General features: G+C 38.8%; 2 protein-coding genes across 2 annotated transcripts; one reads left to right on the top strand and one right to left on the bottom strand.

Moving 5' to 3' along the window:
- Positions 1–330: 330 nt before the first annotated feature.
- cdo1 (cysteine dioxygenase, type I) lies at positions 331–5,773 on the bottom strand. Its single transcript, XM_054610581.1, has 5 exons — positions 5,530–5,773; positions 4,315–4,392; positions 3,455–3,612; positions 2,331–2,500; positions 331–1,326 (listed from the first exon to the last, which is right to left on the bottom strand). Exons 1-5 carry the CDS (start codon positions 5,697–5,699, stop codon positions 1,297–1,299), a joined length of 606 nt encoding a protein of 201 aa, XP_054466556.1. The 5' UTR covers positions 5,700–5,773; the 3' UTR covers positions 331–1,296.
- Positions 5,774–8,311: 2,538 nt separating this feature from the next.
- LOC129100899 (AP-3 complex subunit sigma-1) lies at positions 8,312–20,214 on the top strand. Its single transcript, XM_054610439.1, has 6 exons — positions 8,312–8,597; positions 12,360–12,451; positions 13,046–13,157; positions 13,759–13,830; positions 14,605–14,712; positions 19,351–20,214. Exons 1-6 carry the CDS (start codon positions 8,529–8,531, stop codon positions 19,477–19,479), a joined length of 582 nt encoding a protein of 193 aa, XP_054466414.1. The 5' UTR covers positions 8,312–8,528; the 3' UTR covers positions 19,480–20,214.
- Positions 20,215–20,242: the final 28 nt, after the last annotated feature.

Genomic DNA, 20,242 nt, shown 5'->3' with positions numbered 1-20,242 from the left:
AACTTATTTGTTTTGTTTTATGGATTACTTGGGTTGTTTCCGACATCTGATGAAAATTTCATGTCAATAGCACCTTTAGAAATATATTTACTGAGAAAAATGGTGACGTGTTCAATACTTATTTTACCCGCTCTATATATGTATATATGTCCGTGAGAGGTGCTGAAGCTAACAAACGTGTAAGTTAACACCCAGCAGCCCACACAAAAAGGCCCACATGTGTGCATGCATTCTGCACAAACAAACTCTTTGCGTGTCAGGTGCTTGTTGAATGAGGTATGAGATGCATAGAACTAGTTACACCAAAAATGAAGACAACACAACATGAAGTTCTGTGAAAGGGTAATGGTGTTTAATGGTCAGTTATGGCAAGATTTATCCTTTACTGCATCGCGGAATCATTTAGTGCTATGAGAGGCGCCGTGCTGTAAAAGCCACGCGCTATATAAATACAGTTACATTTAGAATATGCCAAAATCCTGAGAGAAGGTTTGAGTTTCATCTAAACACGCTGTCTGCTAATAAGACAAAAAGGCTCTCTGGGTGAGAGGATGAATACGTTTAGGAGTAACACAGAGGTTTGCCAATTTAACACTCTCTCTCTCTCTTTGCTGCAAATAAATTATAACCATCACGCTTTAAAAAAAAACACTTTACTTTTTTCCAAATGCAAATGGAACATTTTTTTGTAATTAGATTATACAAACGATGTTACACTTCACGATTTTCAACAGGTGTTAAGACAATTTTGAGTGGCATAAGTTGACAGTAAAATACAGCTATAAAAGTGCTCCACCGATAACAAAACTGTTGATTGCTGAACTGTTTTTTCGTTTTCTTGAGATATAAAATTTAAACACTAAAAACAGCAATATCCGCCCCCCCCCCTTTTTTTTTTTTTTTTTAGAAATGCTAAAGCTCTACTCTCTGACTATGGGCCATAACTTTACAAAAGTGTGGTTACACAGGTTGTAGATAAACAGGAATGTTGTTATTGGGAAAGGGTCTCCTCGGGCCCAGCAAACAAAAGGCAGATTCAATCCGTGTCCAAGCCTATTCATGCATTCGTCCTGCGCTCATCAGTATTTGCCAAGCTCACACTGGGCAAGCGATAAAGCCATTCTAATTACTGGGTTGTCCCTTTGAACCGGCCCGCTCCTGATTTTTAAATGGGTTGCTTAGTCATAGTAGGTCCACATTTCGCTTCCCTCAGCAGTTTCCCCTTGAATCAATCTCACAACATTGTCATTTTTAAATGTAACTGCCTTCGTCATCCGGAGCCTCCTTTGGCGACCATTAGTTGTTCTCTTGTGACACTGTGGACTCCTGAGAAAAAAAGAGTGGGAGACAGAGCAAGAGGTCAGGTCATTAGTCACTGAATTAAACATTTCCCTTCGCCTTTAAGTCAATCCTAATTTAGACAGGGTTTTTCAAAGTCAGGATCTTAATTCGGACTCAAATTTTTCCAACGTGATACAGCACCTAATTGCTCATCCATCCGAAAAAAACAACAACAAACCTCAGACCACTGTCGAGAGCTAGGGGCGTATAGCGAGTTAAGTTCGCTGTGTAATTACACTTACGTCCTTCTGCTATCTTATCTCCTCTGTACAGTGTCGCAATCCAATGCACTGACTTGACGGTGTTATGGTCAAGGTGTGCTTATACAACTTGTATATTTCCGATAAGGCCACTGTCGGTAGCCGAGGTCCTATAGCGTTGGGCGCTCTTGTTTTCACATCCTTGTGCTATTTTCATTTCTCTGCCATTCATTTTTACAATGTGCAGTGCTTTGGAATTTCAATTTTCAAAGAAAATATTTAAGCTAAAAAGTGAATTCTTCCGTCCCTGAAGATAATAAAAAAAAACCTGCTACAACATTTCTTGCCTGCCAAAGCAACTATTTTGTTGAAACAGCAGCAACTGGAAACACATATATAATGGATAGCAAATGGTAACTTTCTATTAAATCCCTTAATCTCCAAAGGGTGCTGCTTTAATTGCCTATAGGCCGTGCTTAATGAGACAATCAAGACACTATAAAAAACTTCCACTTCCTGCTCATAAGGCGGAGGGGGTGAGGAGGTCTGTGAGAGCTCCTGTGTGTGGTAATATGTAGTTATTTATATATTTAGGCTTTCAGTGTTTTTTGTACTGTGCATATTGTCAGAATATCACATATCTTTGAGTTTAACTTCCAACAATCATAACTTCCACCTACAGAATTTGACTTTCCAAATTCAGGTGTCCAAAGAACATGAAATACTCCTCCTTACTGTAATTTTTAATTTAATATGTATCAAAACCATAATAAAAGAAAAGTCCCTTACAAATGGAGTCCTCTCTCCGTATTTGCTCCAGAAGGTCATCTTGACAGTGTTCCTGTGCCCTGTCCGCTGGTCAAAGGTCTGGCAGGTCTGGAACGGCGGACTGTACAGGTGCAAACTGGCTGCGCACTCCGTGTGGCTGCCATTTTCCACACGATGCAGGCCAATGGAGTCTGAAATATGCAGCGCATGAACAGGAAAACATACATTAAGGCAGCGTTTACCACTGGAATGCTGTGAAATGGGGCTCACGGGCCTTTCCTGGCAGTGAGACCAAACATCACACCACGGCTCTGATGGCTTTGGGGAAATACTCGAGTCAGCAGAGATTTTGGGGGAGAGACCGACTATTCAGAGCGAGAACTGGCTGTTCTAACTCCTGAGTCCAAGTTGACATAACCTCACTGCAGAGGTTTGAAACTTTGGTATCACTCTGCGCTGTAAAAAGTGACACATAGTCCCGACTGTTTCAGAGATAGTAGGTATCTGATGTGGGACAGAACATGTAGAGAATGTTTCTTTTATTGTTCTCAACACATAGTAATTTGAAAGTTTAACCCGTAGAGCGCCTCAGGAATGAGTCTTAAAACCCGGATATAAGTCAATGGGTGTTTTGAACAGGTTTTTGGTTACATGCCTGGTTTGGGGCTAACACAAGCTCAAGAGATTTTAATGTTTTGTTCTATTATATAAAAATATGTCAGTTTATACCCCTAGCGTGAGTTTTGAAGCTTTTGTGTTTCTTAAAAAAGGCAGTTGCTAACAAATGGCTAAATGTTAGCTTTTGACTTTTGACAACTGCATTAACGCATAACAAATCACAAAAACTGTGATCATTTGTGAAAAAATAAATGTTTGTTTGCCGCAGAGATTCATTTCTGGACTAAACCAAAATCCAATGAAGACATCCTGTTGGATTTTGTTAACTGTACCAATGCTACGCTAACCTCTGGGGTCGGCCTACAAAAATAAGTCATCCCTGCAGCACTTTATGAAGAATCCCTTGCCCCCACACAAACAAACAAGTATTACTGTAACAGAATCAAGATGCATACATTTCTGAATGGTGAATGGCTATCTCTATTCAAAAAGAAAAGAAAAAATATGCACACAGTCTGGTTTCTCACCGTTTATGTAAGCAACCTTGTTTTCCTGGAGAATCCTCTGTGACTTCTGGACCATGTCTCCTTGTGATTTACTGTCGGGCCACTCAAACAGTGTCTCCTTCAGCTGACCCTGCAGCAGCTTCATGAAACAATGGCAGTCTGTGTGGTCGTGGATGCTGCTGCAAATCGTACGGAAACGCACAAGTAAACAGTGTCAGAATACGGTCCTCTTTAAGTCCAAAAAAGCAACAATAAAAATCAGTCCTTTCAAGAAATGTCTGGGATTCTGTCACAAGGGGAGACAGTTTTAAGAAATTCTGGATCTCTTCTTCTTGTGTTATGACATTCAAATTGTTCCACTAGAGTGGCAGATACTATCCTTGCATAATATAATGTAATTCAAAGTCATTCAAATCTTGTGAGTAATGAGCCATAACAATGTCAAAACCTTTTTCAGGCCGCTCTTGTGAATTACAGTTGTCCGGCCACATTTCAATGTGGACAATGTTTGGAACCATTAATCCTTACTGTTAGTGCAATCTGCTAGTCAAATACTATGTAATGAATCATATAAAGACAAAGATGTTAGCATTCTAACAAACTTAAATAGACCTTTCCATTTCTATAGACATTTGCTGACGTAGTGAAACATGCGATAGATATCCTCAAATAACATTTACATAACCTTCCTCTCTGTCTGTTACACACAGGACTCTCTTATCTCTATTGACTTGAATTGCCACAGAAAATAACAGTTAATAGCTTTACGCAACAGCTATAATCAATATAAATTGGCAGTGATCTCTTAGATCTTTTTGATTCCAAATTACAATGAGAAAAAACACAGTTGGATCATATTTTGTAATAAATGAGCGGCTCACCTGCCGTGGCCTTCTCCCCAGCACAGAATCATGAGATTGAACTTCCCGTTGCCCTCGTCAACCAAGTTCCTTGTGTACCTGCAAGAGAGGACAATTTGCTCAACGAACAGGGAGACATGGGGCGCATTAAAAAGGTCTCAAATGAGTCCAGAGATTAGCTTTTGCCCCGAATTGTTAATTAAATGTACTGGAAATGTTAATGTTAAATGGGGAAAAAAACATTAAAAAACATGCTGCTTTACACTGAATACCGAATTCAAATGATGTAGAATCATTTCAGGACAAACCTAAATATCAACGTGAGCATATTTATCCAGGGGTCAGACAACAGAGGGGGCCATTAGTGATCATTCTCTGTCCACACAGATAACTTCGTGTCATAGGACCTTGCTCTGCGTGTCAATATTGTTATTTATGTTCCTGCCCCGTGCGACTCCTTCAGCCTCCAAAATATTTGCAAAGGCAGCTGCAGCTCCCGTTGCGGATAACAGGCAGCCCCAGCCAGTCGGGTGTGCGTCCGTTCTCGGCGTTGATTGGCCCGCCCGCTCACCCTCCCTCCGTTGACCCCCTCGCTAATCAAAACACTGGAGCTATTGAAAGGCGTTTGAATAGAGCACCCATATTTTGTAGTGAGGAACCACATAAACATGTAGGATGGACTGGTTTGTTCGAGGCTATCTGCTCAATGCGTAAGGCGTTAATAAATGGACTGCATTCATATGAATTTTAGTCTCTTTTTATTTCAATTACACGTGTCTAAATATGTTATTTTGTATGGAAACAACACCATGGTTTTCATTCAAATATAAGAACGATGATTGTTTGTTTTTTAATAAAAAAACAAAAACATTTCAACTGATTGTATCAATGTTAAAAATGCATTCACTTTTGAATTAACCTATTAGATTCCCCATTTTTTTCAAGGGCAGTTTAACTTTCTAGAGCAGCCTAAAAAGGTGTTGTTTTTTTTTCTCAATAAAAGGTAAGAGCAGCAGACATAAAATAAACACACAATATGAACAAAAGCAAAATATATGATTGGAAAAATCAAACATTTGGACCATAGTTAAAACAAAATCACACTAGTCCAAGGTGACAGACAGCCACACAGCAAGAGTGCAAAGTGCAGGAGCATAATAAATTAGTAATATCTGATTAGTAAGTATGCTGTACAATATCAAAACTTCTGAATTGCAAGCATTTTTTTTTTTTTACCTGTACTGGTCAAACTTTGCATATTTCTTCCACTCCTGAGGGTTGCTCTCATATGCTTCCATTATGTTTTGGACCTCCTCAATATTGATGCTGTCGCTCTCGAAGACTTTGTGCAGGGTTTTTATCAGGTCGTCCAGAGTTTCTGGCTTCACAACCTCGGTGTGCTCCATCTCTGTGCGAGGGGGGGCTTCTGTTTCAGATAGTTCTCCTCAGCTTGAAACAGCAGGTTTCTGTAATAGCAACTCTCTGCAAGTCGTGTACTTTTTATAGGCTGGCGCTGCAATTTTGGGGGCGAGCTGCTGTTGGACTGTACCATTATGTGAGAAGGTGGACGCCCACAACACGCAGTCTAATTTAAATACATTTTATCAGGAGCGCATCATGAAATATTGCAAACAGAATAAATATGGCTGCATCACTCTCACTCAATAGAAATAATACATTTTCTATTATTTTGTATTTATTTTTGCATGCTTTAACTCAAAAACATATGCAGTCATTTCACACACAAATCAATTGGACTAATCCTCTCTGAGTCCAATCCACCACGTTGCCACAAACACAGCCTCCCCCCTCACTGAGGCATTTCTCCAACAATGGATGTCCAGCCTTGTTTTCTGTTGTTTTTTGGGCTCTCTCCTCCAGGAACTCAGTCATCCACACACTGCCCAAGGTGTGTGCACAGAGGAGGCTCACAAACAAAGTGGGGATGGTATAGTAAATGTGTGGTGGGGGTCGGATAAACAAGGTTGAATGGTGTCATATCTAAAAAGGGTAGATCAAGACAAAGGGAAAGTGATTTATTAACACTGCAGATGCTTTACTAGATCCAACCAGGCATTGTCCTGTGTGTCCTTGTCGCCTCACTTAGAAGATCCCATAAATACCTGCACATGCAGGTGCAAGGTGTGAGTTAAACACTGCTTATAAACAATACTAATTTAGCAAATTCAATTAAATGAGAGAGTCACGTGTTAGAAAGTAAAAAATAGCATAGCCCACTATCATTAAGTGCAAATGTCAGAAGTTAAAGTCGCTGCATCTTGGGTATTTATAACTTTTTCAGTGCAATGTTTCCATCTTCAGCCCCAGATCACTGACCTGAGATCAGTAAACCACAGGAGACAAAACTGAGTTAATGCCCCTGCATCTGTGTACGTGCATGATGGGATTGAGTAAGGTAGTAAATCAGCTCCTGTCCGTGTGTTTGATAACATGATTATCGGCACGTCCTTGGCGTTGTGTGTCAGCCAGTCCAGCTCTCTCAGCTTGCACTAAATCATAAATCATTCTTGTGAATATCAAATTACTCCACATAAATATGCAGGCCATTCGAGGTGCTCCACCAGCTGAAGGAAAAGGAGAGGACTGAAGACATGCAACATGTCAGTGGAAGCTTCTACAGTATTTGCAGATGTAAAAAGTGTTTGTTCCTGCACGCTGTTGAGCAGTGGTTGCTCAGAAATATATCAAATATCAACGCAGGTGTCAGAGAGCTCGGTTGAGATTTTGAGGACAAAGTCTTGCTCGATGACACTTAACAAGTATTTAAGAGAAATCAGAGCAACACTGCTTGCTTGAGAGCAGAACACTTTTCAGATTTTTAGAAAAGGATGACTTTAAATCATCAACATTTTACTTGTTACCACAGGTTAGGGTCCAAACTCCTGTTGAAACTCAACTTGAGTCAGAGGAAAATCCTCTCTGGCTGAGGAAGATATGCACGCCTTCATGGCAGCAGACTGCAGAAAAACTGGGGAATGTTCTTTGCATCAGAGGTTTTGGCAAGTTCTCCTATGAGATGCCACATCATCAACAGCAGATGTGCTGAGGCTCCACCTTGTGGCTAAAACTTAAACCAACTCTTCCCACTTAGTACTACTGATGGACAGGGTATTAAACTGATGCTCTTGGTTTGATGGGAAATAACATCTAAACTGGTTTGCTGGTTTTGTAAATATTTTCATAAAAAATAGTGTAACTTTAATATGGAAAATGAACGAGTTGCTGATGTTCATAGATTGCTTGTATCCCATTTTGTCTTCAATTGTTCATACTAACAACAGAACAGTTAATGTTTGGGGAAATATTATTTCCATAAATAAAGAAGGACAAAAAGTTTCCCAACTGCAGACTTTTCTCATTTTATTTTGTAATTATTTCGTAAACCCTTCTGTTACAAACAAATGCGAAAAACTGTCACACTTTACTTTACTTTTTTTAACCGTATTATTAAGTACAATTCTAGAGCTACTATGTGTGAATGCAGACTTTTGTTTATGTATTCCCCTATTCTTTAATGTTTGATGATGATAATGATGATTATTCTTACTATTATATTACCAAAACATGCTTCATACATACAATTTGCACTGTGTTTACGACAAACTGTATGTAAAACGTTTCCACTTAAAATCAAATGCGTAACAAAAATAAATAACGTACCTTACGTCATATACGTGAGACATAATCAAAACAGAAAGAAGGACAATGGCGCGCGATAAATATATATATAAAAATAAATATATATATATATATATATATATATATATAAATATATATATATATATATATATATATATATATATATATATATATATATATATATATTTAACAAGACACAAGAAATAAGACCAAAACACAGGTAACCCAAACAACTGCATGGATGGTCCAAGCATCAGGCATATCAACAGTAAATAATCACATTTCCCTTTCGCGGTTTGCGGCGCCGGACGGAGGTTCAGTTTGAACCATATCGGCTACCGTAGCAGGAGGAGGAGGAGAGCATGACTGGTCCCTTGACGTGGAATATTTCCGTAAAGAGACGATGGAGGAGTAGCAGCGTGTAGCTCGAAGCTATCCCGTATTAACCTTAAATCGAGACGGGATTAAGCTCTGACCCCCCCACTCCGTTCTGGACTCACGGGAGTTAACAGACGACAGTCTTTCGCAGACTGACCCCTTTCTGTTCCCCCGCCTCCCCGCGCTCAGCTACAGTCATGATAAAAGCCATTTTAATATTCAACAACCATGGGAAACCGAGGCTTTCTAAATTCTACGAGCATTATGTGAGTAACATGTTAATTATTTACACAACGTATTGTTCATCAAGGTTGTCACAGGCGGAAGTAAATAAAAAAAAAAAGAATAGCGAGCTGCGTCTGTTAAGACACTTTGTGTTATGTTTTTTTAAAGCAAAGCTAGGCGGATGTAGCTATACCTTTTAATAAATATACATTCATTGCATATTTTCGCAAACTGTTTGAATGGGACGGTGTCTGCAGGCTGCTTCGCACGCGCCCCGTGATGTGCTGTTGTTTCGGACTGCTCCCCCCCTCCTCGGTGTATAAGATGTCAGTCTGAACCCTGCTGTCCTTTAAAAATATGAATAATTAAACGAAGCGAGCCGTAGCGAAATATCGGATTCCTGCCTAACCTGTGCGAACAGCCCCGTGCCACATTTTCGCGTTTAAAGTGCAGCTGTTGCTGGTGAAACACGGCGAAGTGAGGTCACTCTGTTTGTGTCACATGACTTTAAATGACGCCCTTGTGAGTGTCTCGTGCTCTCACCACCGGCCTTTTAACTGCTTCAATTAGTTCCGTTGTCTTTAACTTGGAGTGAAGTTGTACCCACCTGCTCTGCCGGGAAAACTCCGATCATGTAGCAACTAACCGGTTATGTCATACCCTTTGTTGGGCAAGCTGCGTTGGCTTGTTCTCATAATTGGATTTCTATCTCACGGTTGGCTGCATGCCGGTTCTTTTATTTTGGTGCCACCTCAGCAAGGTGACTTGGACATAGCAACATCATTCATTGGCAACTGTGTGAACCAATGGATGTCATTTTTTTCAAGCAAAAAAATAAATAAATGTGAGGTTTGCTGTTCTTTGTGTGTACTCAAGTCCTGTACTTCAACTCAATCCTGAGGTATTTGTTCTTAACTTAATATTATACTGCTACTTTAGTCTTCTATAACACTACAATTCAGAGGAAATATTATACAACACTACATTAATTTGATAACTCAAGTTACTAGTATCTATGCAGATACAGATGAGTACATGTAATACAAAATCAACAAATACATTGTGATGTGTTATTAAAGGTTAAGATAAGTTCATTTTGATTCTAATGCTTTTGTTTTGAATCGAGGACTTTTACAACAACAACTTTTTTTTACTTTTAGTAGTATTTCTACACTGTGTTATCGCTACTTTTTCTTAAATACAAGATATGAATACGTATTCACCACGGGCTGTATGTGATTAGGATGATTATTGTTTTTGTTAACAATTCTTTTCAATATCAATTAATCATCTGAGTATTTTCTCAATCAGTTAGTCTAAAACATGTGAGAAAACTGTGAAAAGGCCCACTAAAGTTTCCCAGAACCCAACGTGATATCTTCAAATTCTTGTTTATCAGTAAAAAACCCGTAAATATTTAGTTTACTATCAAGATAAGACAAGGAAAAGCAGCAAATATTTGCGTATGAGATGCTCGAGCCAGCAAGTGTTTGGACTTTTTGCTTGAAAAAATCACTCTCATTACAAATGGTTTCTGGTCTAAAATTCGGACAGCAGGTCAGAAATAAGTGATGGGAATTTGTCACAATTGTTTTATGAACAAAAAATGAATGGAAAAAGATTTCATCATTTCCCTGCACTTAAAAACACAAGGCCGAACGCTGTTGTTTAATCCAGCATGGTATCGTATCTAATTATTGAGATTCAGGAGGATACATTGAACGTGATTGGATTATAAGCAGCCGATGTAGACACCATCTGTTATATTAAAGGCTGAGGTGTCGGCTTACTGGCTGGCAGGGTATAATATACTAACATTCTAGTAGCTGTGAAGACTGTTTTGAGCAGTGAGTTAAGTCATGAACTTGCATAAACAAATTCAATAAATACAGTAAGTGACAAGGTTAGAGCTGCAAATATTTGTGTTATGTTGTGAAGCTTTGACTTCTTTGCTCTGAATTTACGTAAATCAAAAATTTAAATCCATAAGCAGTATCTAAATACTTATATATATATATAAGTATTTCGAGTTATATGAGATGCTGCTATTTTTAAGTGTGTATATTTTATCTGTGAGTGCCGTATCCCTGCTGGTCCCATGCTACAAGTCACATGACCGGCCTTCCAGCCAGCTGCATGCTGGACAGCGTCCTCTCTCCTTGAGCTCGCTGACCTGTTCTGCACCCCGAGAGGACATTAGCGCCCTTTGGTGGGGCTGACTCAGTGTTAGAGATGCACACACAACAGATTCAAACCCCCGTTGAGGATGATAAGGTTTATGCTAAAACTCTCAGACCACATGTTTTTGCGTCTCATACCTTGTGTGTGCATTTTCAGTTCAGGCAAGACACCCCAGACCAAAGCATTGTTTTTTGTGTGCTGATTAATGTTAAGATTTTAGGCCATTTTGCTTCCATAACATGTCTTCTATCAGACTTGTGGAAAGAAGACAATCAAAATAAACATTAAGGTGTTTGTTTCATTACTTTGGTGATTTGCATCTATAGACTTCTCCTAAAGTAAGCATCATGTGATGCCTCATTTGCACATTTAAACATAAAATGTCAGAAAACTTGTTAAACAAAAAAATAATAATCATGTAAGTTGGGGACGTTCCATCGTTATATCTATTAGTTGATCTAAAAAAAATTACCCTATTCCACTGTAGTGTTTTGCGAAATGTATATGTTTTAACAATAAATTTATTTAAATGCCGTTTCCGCTAAATAATTTTTTCTGAGGCAGAAATCTCCACTTAAGCAGCAACTACATACACCAAACTGTCCAGCTCCATTCCTATCAATGTTCTGAAGGTATTTTTGCAGATGGATTTGTTCATTTAAAAAAAAAAAAAATTCACAAGGTTCAAGGTTACAGATATTGTTCAACACAGGGCTGCGCAACAAAAGCATTTTTTTTTATTACATAAAAACACACAAAAAAGATTCTTAGAACATTTTATTCCAAAAAATATGAGATACAAATGTATTCTTTTAGACAGTTGACATTATTGTCTGACTTATGGAGTGATGCAAAGAGATATCCCAAATTCCCTCTGTAAAAACCTTTGACCCTAATATGTCAACAAAATGACATGGCTGAACCTGGCTTTATCCAATGTTCAGATATCTCTTCTGGGAATGTATGCAAATTAGCACATATTCAATCAGGTACTGATAAACATAACATTTAAGAAAACTTGCGATACAGACAATAATTATCTTTTTTATTGAATTTCATGTCGGTATCTATTTGTTAATAATGTTCCTTTATTCACCAAAGGTGTCTCCCCTTATTTTTTATTGGCTAATATATGTTTCATCCCCTAAATAACATAATTCATAAATCTGAGTTTTAGAATGAGCCTCAAATCAATTTTTTGTGCTGCGGCACTTTGGCCCTTTATTAGCTCAGGAAATCTTTTCAGGAACTGTTTGCAAACAAGCCCAAGGATATTTGTGGTTTTAGACCTAATCTCAACCATTAGCAAACAATAAGATGAGCATGCCTTTGTTCAGTTTGCACAATGACATCACTGCCTGTTCAGCCTGTGGGCACTAGTGTATGTTTAGCTATGTAATAGAGAATGGTGAGTGTATATTCCATGTTTTTTTCACTCAGAACTAATGCATATATTCAAGATAAAGAGAGGCCAGGGGAACCATTTATTCCCCCGCCAACCCAGCCTCCTGGATAGGAGTAATGAAATGGCTCACTGGAAGCAATTAAGTGCACAAACAGAACATTATTCAGCAGCTCCTCTTTGTTTTGACACTCTCTTGTTTCCTCGTTCTTCCTTGCAGAGTGAAGACACAGAGCAACAGATCATCAGGGAAACCTTCCACTTGGTCTCGAAAAGAGATGAGAACGTCTGTAATTTCCTAGAAGGTGGAATGTAAGCATGGCAACGGTAACAGTATGTCTAAATGCGAGTGCAAGTAAATACTCCAGTTTATCATTTCGCACAATAGAAGGAAAGCTTTATGAATGAGCGTCAATAGTAACAGTGTTTGTTTTAAGTTCATCCATCATTCATGAATGAGGAACAGAGTAGGTGTCGTTTTACCTCTGGAAATGTCATCCCTCCCTCTTTCTCTTGCAAATACACATGGTTAAAAAAAATTGTATTATAGTGTACATTAAGCATTAGGCAACTACTGAGTGTTACCACATCAACCAAAGATCCCTTCATTCACATTTCCCTTTGTGTGACGACAAAGGACTAGGCAGGGTTACAACATTTCCTGTGGTATGTCACACAGCCATTGGATAAGCATTAACTTTCATATCTTCTTATGTTAGTATGTCCTATCTTCACATGTGTTGCTCCCTGACTAAACACATCCGTTCGTAACATGTTAACAGCATATTATGGCACAGACACGTATCTTTATGCAAATGTGCTACAGGCGTTGATCGACGTGACGATCCTGCATGTAATGTATTCACTCCGGAGAGGTGTGATGTTTCCTTGCCCCCTGTGTTTCAGGTTGATTGGAGGATCGGACTACAGGCTGATCTACAGACACTACGCCACACTGTACTTTGTGTTTTGTGTGGACTCCTCAGAGAGTGAGCTAGGCATTTTAGACCTGATCCAGGTAAAAGCTTGAGAAACCAAAGTTGAACTGTTCCACTTTCTGTGTCTTTATTTTTCGCATTAACAATCAAGTCAATTTTTATTGATCCGTACCAGCGACAGCCATGGCAGTTATATTTTTGAGTTCTTCGTCCGGTCCATTCTCGAGAACCTAATATCTCAGGAACACCTTGAAGCAATTTCGTCAAATTTAGAGCAAACGTCCACTTGGACACAAGGATTAACTGATTAGAATCTGGAGGTCAAAGGTCAATGTGACCTCACAAAACACTTTTGTGGCCATAACTCAAGAATTCCTTTCCTAGGTTGATTAGAATTGGTGGTTAAAGGTCACTGTGACCTTACGTCCAACCCATTCTCATGAACATAATATCTCAGGAATGCCTTGAGTGAATTTTTTTCTAATTTGGCACAATTTAGAAAAAAGGACCTAAGTTGAACTGATTAGAATTTAAAGGTCAAAGGTCACTGTACCTCACAAAACACCTTTGTGATGATATTTTGGACAGACATGGACATAAACTTTAACATGACTGGTTGGCAGAGTCATACAACCAGGAGCCGGTAATTCTAGTTTAACATTAAATTCTTTCTATTTTCAGGTATTTGTGGAAACACTGGACAAATGCTTTGAGAATGTCTGTGAGCTCGACTTAATTTTCCATGTAGATAAGGTAGGAAATGCTTTTGAAATGCTTTGCCTCTTTGTTATGTTACATGTTTAGAAAGCTGCTTGAATGTTTGATCCTAGAAAGTAGAAATTAGTTGTAATATTCAAAGAATTTATTGCCTCATTTTACCGTGACACACTTATCTGATGATTTGTGGCTTGTGCTGTCACAAATTATCTGTTGTGAAATTAACAGATTTTCAGTAACTTCCCAGATTTTGTGGTTGAGCAATTTGCTAATGCATCATTGGTTTGTCAATGACTATACATTTTGGTGTTACAAGCAACCTCTTAAAAACAACTTAAATACATGCTGCAGTTTGGAGCTGAAATGATTTGTCCTTTAATTGATTAATTGATCAAATTGATCAAATTAGACATGAACATTTTGTACTATTTCTAATATTATGTAGAAAAAAAGGTCCTTATTTAACATTTAAAAGCAGGATTTGAAATTTCATAAATGGTTTTTAACACACTACGATGTAGCTGTAAGCCGCTATAAGTGTTTATTCATGTATTTGTCACCAACTTACTTACAAGTTCTCCTGTGGGCAACCAGAAGGGAAGGCTGTTATATAAACAGATGATGAATGACACATGAATATGTGAATGTACCAAATAATAAAACTACATTATAGCGGGTTATTATTTAAGGTTTGTTCACTACTTATTCATTCTGAAAAGGGGGACTTGAAGCACATGCAAGTCATTGTGACTGAAAAATTGAATCTGTTAAATGAAAATAAGGCACGATCCCTGATCTTATTTTTCTCAGGTCCACAACATTCTGGCGGAGATGGTGATGGGCGGGATGGTCCTGGAGACAAACATGAATGAAATCATCACGCAGGTGGATGCCCAGAATAAGATGGAGAAGTCTGAGGTAAGCCTGACGCAGCCCCGTCCGCTGTATGCACTGTACGACCTGATCCGTCATCCGGTCCTCTCTGCCGTTATCGTGCACAGTATGCAGGCATGTGTGTATGCTGCAACCTGCATGCTCCTCTCCAGTGACCCTTGTGGATGCTCCCTACCTCCTCTTTAAGTGTTTGTGCTCCTTTTAGTATTTTTTTATGTTTCGGCCTCTCCTCTCACTGCTGCACTGCTCTCAACACAGGTCAAGACTCAACATATCCTCTCCTGTATCCCTCAGCATGAAATACAGCATCATTTGTTTCTTGTTACGTAGAGACTTAGCTGTACCATTCTCTAGTGCAACTTCAGAATCTGTGACCATTGAATCACCATCTTCTAGTGATGTGGATTTGACATGTCTTCATGAAAACAGGCTGGTTGTAGGCTTATTATTCTAGAGAAGAATGTGAATTTCATTTTATTGTTGAGTAAATGCTTTTCCCAGTGTCTTTTTGTTACGTCTATAAGCCAGTGTCCTTGCTTAGATATCTGCTCTATGCAAGGACACTGCTTTGCTTTCCATACAGCTTCTGCGAGCAGATAAACATTTACTTACTTATTGGAACGTTTTCAATCAGACAGACAGCCAGAGACAATTTCATGAAATCATTTCTGTTTTGCATAATGTGAATTTTAGCCTCTGACAGTCCTCAAGCTTAACTGGCTTAGTGTTTAAATTGCTTACAATGCACTGCAATGACGTCTAAACATTGAGGCAATGTTATTTGGGAGTCCTTTTTTACTTTTGCATGAGAAACGCTGACACAAAGTTTTACAAATTTCTTGTATTAAAAAGGAAGTCAAGGGTTACATCTTTCGGTTTTTAACTGGCTGACCTCAATTGTGCGCTCTAACATTTGAATTTAAGTTCAAGTTCTAACAAAGTAAACTTTTTCTAATAATCTGAACTGCATTGTGTGCTTTAAATGACACAGAGTCTTCTTTTTGATTAATGTTCTGTAAGCAGAGTCCTTTACTGTTCTACAATCATCAAAGCTGCTCCGTCCTTCCCTTTTGGACCTACCCTAGACCGCAGTGTGTGTTTTTCACACTGATGCTAATAGAAAATGACATTGTCCTTTTTAGAGGGCAGTGTCAGGGGGAACAAGGAATGAGCTGTTCCACTTCCAGACTGGCAAAGACTGATCAAGTGGCATTCGTGTTTTTTCATCAAACTTTCTCAATTTTTATCTTCACTTCTGGCGATAAGACTGATTGTGGGTAAAGCTTTAGATCATTTTTGGCTATAAAGATGTGGTCTATGATAGGTCCTATCACTTTTTTCCTGTGGAGATAAACTGTAATTACTTTAATCTGCTTTAACATTCCTCATTCCTCTTTTTCCTGACCCTGTCTAGTTCTTTCCATTCTTCTCTCTCTTTACAGACGTTTATCTTTCAGTCTACCAGGCAGGACAGGTAGACAAAGGTACTGCTAAATTTACAACCAAGTACTATAACCTTAACTAAAGTTTATCCCCTCCCCACCCTGAGTCCCACCATATGGCCCTCCATGTAATAGCAAACTGCAACACTAACATACAGTAAGAATCTTTCATGGCAGACCCAAAAATGTTGCCACCGGTGAATGTACAGTTGGTGGATAATAGAAAGAGCTGACAGTATAATGCAGTCTATTACAATAGATAAATAAATATTATCTCTGTAAAGTTTGTAATGTCGAGCTGCTGTTACTTGAGACTGTCATAGAGATGGTTGTTAAACTCTATGATACTTTCTGAAGCTATAATTTGTTTCTGTGCATTGTACATAAGGTCAGGTGTGCCTTTTTATAATGTCCACTCGCTTTAGTTTAAAGAAATATAAGTATATACAAAAGGCTTGAGTGTTCTTAAACTGCCGTGAAATGGCATTAAAAAAAATTATAATTGTTCTTAAGCCCATTTTCGTATTCAATGACATTTGTCTCGTTGTGTGGCAATAGCATGTAATTGTGACCCTATCAAAACATGTCTGGCCTAAAAAGAATAGTTCAATATTTTGGGAAATATGCTCATTTGCTTTCTTGCAGTTAAATGAGAAGATATGGTAGATATGTAGCTACAGCTAGTTAGCTTAGATAGATAAGAAGATATGTAGTTGGCTACAGCTAGCAGCTGCTTAGCTTAGTTAGATGAGAATATATTGTAGATGGTAGATATGTAGCTACAGCTATCAGCTAGTTAGCTTGGATAGATGAGAAGATATAGTAGATATATAGCTGCAGCTAGTTAGCTTAGATCAGGGGTGTCCAAACTACGCCCGCGTGCCATTTTTAATTGGCCCGCTACAAATTCTAAAAACATAATGGAATATGGCCCACATATGAAACTTGCACTTAATGCTGCGTTCACACCAAAAGCGAAGCGAATATTTCGCGCGTCTAGTTTACATGTAAAGTCAATGCACAGACGCGAATATTCGCGAGTAGATGCGAACTCGAGCCTGGCGGCGCGAATCAGGTGAAATATTCGCGGGACGCTGTGTTGCGACAGCCAATCAGCGTTGAGCTTCTCCTCCTGTCACTCTGTCATCGATCAGCCAATCAGCGTTGAGCTTCTCCTCCTGTCACTCTGTCATCGAGCCGAGCTCCGTTCACAAAACAGGCATTTTAAAAGTGATTTCCTTCTCCTCCTGCAGAGAGAACTAACAAAACATGAATTCTGACTTTTTACAAACCACCATCATTATGTTGTTATTTCAGCGTCCCTTTTTGTACATTTATTGCAATTAAATCACAGTAAAATTGTTTATTTTTGGTTCATACGGCTCGAATAAATCCACAGATGATGTTATGAACTCAGACAAGACGGCGTTTAGTTTCCCAGGATATCTGGGACTGCCACAACAAGTATAAAGCAGAAATAGTATTTATTTATTGCATGGTTGATGGTGAAATAAATGGATTTGTTGACAAGCCCCGCCCCCTCTCCGGCGCGTACCCCTCTATAGCTACATATCAGGGGTTATGAATTATGTATGAAGTTTCTCATCCAACTCTCGGCTGAAAATCAAATGAGCATATTTGTCTTAAACTAAGTAGTTTGTCTTAAACTGACAATAAAACCCCTCTACTGTAGACTTTTTATCCCGTTTTTCCCAACAAAAGGGGTGATGCTCGAGCATTCTATGGCTCTCTAAATTACATAGACCAGAGAATCAAGCCATTGTCTTGTGTTACACAGCTGGTGTTGCTATTTCTGTACGTATTAGTCACCCAGCATTTGATTAACAACCCACTATTATGGACTTGCACAGTGGGTATCCAGGCTACCCCACTGTGGAAAAAATTGTATCTCAAGACTGACTCCTGAATACCAAGCCCATGTGCTCCTGGTGAACGCCACGGTCGTCTTTTGCTCGAACACAAGTCTCCTTGATTCTTGGCAGAAAGAGGAATGCTCCATAAGACAAACGGTCCATTGAAATAACCTTGTAAAAATAAGTGAAGTGGATGAATCCGCATTCCAGACATAGTTTCTGTGCGTCATATCACTAAATGATTTACGAGGCTTCTCGATTGAAAGTGCTCCTATCAGAGGCATTGAGAACGTACAGCTCTCTGTGGTGGCTGAAACCCTTTGGGTCATTTTTGGGTCTGTCTGCTGAAGATTCAGTTTGGGGTTCTCTAACCGCAGTGACTCTCAAATGTCTGCACAGACTTGAGACGAAAACATCCAATCATTCAATCTCCACGGATGTCTTTTATTGTTCCAAATAAAGCTAAACTACCCTGATGCTTTCCTTTAAAAACTCTCAATTTCTCTTAAAAGGTTTTACATTGAGATTCATTGTGTTAGAGTGAAGAGCCCCCTCCGTCCCTGAGAATAGATTTCCCATTGTAGTTTAGTACTTCCAGGCTCACAGCCTCCTCATCTCATCAGTAGTTAACACTATAGATGTGTAAATGGCACAATATTCTCATTCCTCTAATCACAAATATGTATTTAGATAGCTACAGTTGTGTAGTCTTTTCCAGAAGTAATTCAACCCACTAGAAGTACAGTAACACCTGTATTATGTTGACATGTATGACACACATTCTATACATACCTATCTATCCAAACATCATTTCCGTCTTCACATCCAAATCCATTTTTTTCTGCTTTACCCAGTTCTCTCCTTGCATTTTTGCCCCTTACCGGTCCTCAAGAGTCCGGTGGGTTCAATTTCCAAGCAATGCGGCCTTTTGTCCATTTGATGAATGTCCAGTACTGCCCAGTACATCAAAAATTAGCGAAAGGTCTAGTACAGTGTGTCCTCACAGTTGATTCATAATTGGCTCTGGTTGTGATGTGTAAGTCATTATAGAACCAACTAATGCATGTGCATATGAAGCTATGAAGGCATCTGAATGTACATTTGCACACGTTGTCTGTCTTAGTAGCTGTCAGTGCTTTTGCATTTTGTCAGCAGTTGACTGTTTATATTAATTTTTTTGTCAAGTACTTTGTTTAGCACAGTGTGTGCTTGTGTGTCCAACGTCCATTGTTCAATGTTTTGTCGTTTACAGCAACATGTGTATTGTTTTATTCACTGATTTGTATCTTATCAACCCTCCGTGTGTGTGCGCACGTGTGTGTGTGTGTTTGTGTGTGTGTGTATAGGCCGGTATTGCAGGAGCGCCTGCTCGTGCCGTGTCAGCTGTAAAGAACATGAACCTGCCGGAAATGCCCAGAAACATCAACATTGGTGACATCAGCATCAAAGTGCCAAATTTACCCTCCTTCAAGTAGTGGCAGCGAGATCGTGAAGCTGCGGATGTCAGCCAGTGTTTACCGCAATGCAATCTGTTTACCAAAACCTCAAATTACTAACTTTTATCAAAACTCTACAGCTTGAAGGTACTGTGTGATCTGACACTCCTTGGTTTGGCGTTCTCTCTCTCTTTTTTTTTTTTTTCCTGTAAAAGAAAAAAAATGTTTTACGTGTTTAGGTTTTTTTTTTTCTGTTGGAAGGAGAAATGAAGTATTTATTTATTTGTGGTACATTCCTTCTGCCTCGCTGGAGGTTGGCCCTTGACGTTCAGCTGCTACAGTACAGATCTGTGTCAGTTTGTAACTGATATGATTTCACTTACTCAAGTGTTTACTTAAAGGAGAGAGCGTGGCAGGTAGTGACGTTGTGGGATAGTCTTATTGGTTTGGTTATTCCAGACTAAAGAAATTAATCAACGGAGGAAAGAGCATGAAACTATTTCGAATACCAAATCGGAACAGGTCTGCCACAGTATTGAAAGTCATGCATTACAGCTCGTTTGTAAAATCAGTGCAAAGAATATTATTGTATTACAGATATGCTGTGTGATAGAAATATGGATATATATATATGCTGAAATGATTTTTCTCTTTTCTTATTTGTATGCAAAATATTTTTAAATGATTTATCATGTCTTATCAAATAATTATCTTAATTTTAAACTGTGCATGACTTTTTTTTTTCTCTTCTTTTTCAACATAATAAACTGTCGAAACTCAACTTTTGTGTTTGTGCCTTATT

This window comes from Anoplopoma fimbria, chromosome 13, assembly GCF_027596085.1.
Source record: "Anoplopoma fimbria isolate UVic2021 breed Golden Eagle Sablefish chromosome 13, Afim_UVic_2022, whole genome shotgun sequence".
Classification (NCBI taxonomy): Eukaryota; Metazoa; Chordata; class Actinopteri; order Perciformes; family Anoplopomatidae; genus Anoplopoma; species Anoplopoma fimbria.
The sequence above is the reverse complement of the archived record's forward strand: the minus strand, read 5'-3'. Positions and strand labels throughout refer to the sequence as shown.

Bases quoted from the DNA above. Each gene is read 5' to 3' on its own strand.
- cdo1 (XM_054610581.1), bottom strand. From the start codon at position 5,699: ATGGAGCACACCGAGGTTGTGAAGCCAGAAACTCTGGACGACCTGATA. The intron at 4,393-5,529 runs GTAAAAAAAAAA...CCTCTCTTGCAG, and splicing joins GCAAAGTTTGACCAGTACAG to GTACACAAGGAACTTGGTTG. The intron at 1,327-2,330 runs GTAAGGGACTTT...TTTTTTTCTCAG, and splicing joins ACGGAGAGAGGACTCCATTT to GAGTCCACAGTGTCACAAGA.
- LOC129100899 (XM_054610439.1), top strand. From the start codon at position 8,529: ATGATAAAAGCCATTTTAATATTCAACAACCATGGGAAACCGAGGCTT. The intron at 12,452-13,045 runs GTAAGCATGGCA...CCTGTGTTTCAG, and splicing joins AATTTCCTAGAAGGTGGAAT to GTTGATTGGAGGATCGGACT. The intron at 13,158-13,758 runs GTAAAAGCTTGA...TTCTATTTTCAG, and splicing joins GCATTTTAGACCTGATCCAG to GTATTTGTGGAAACACTGGA.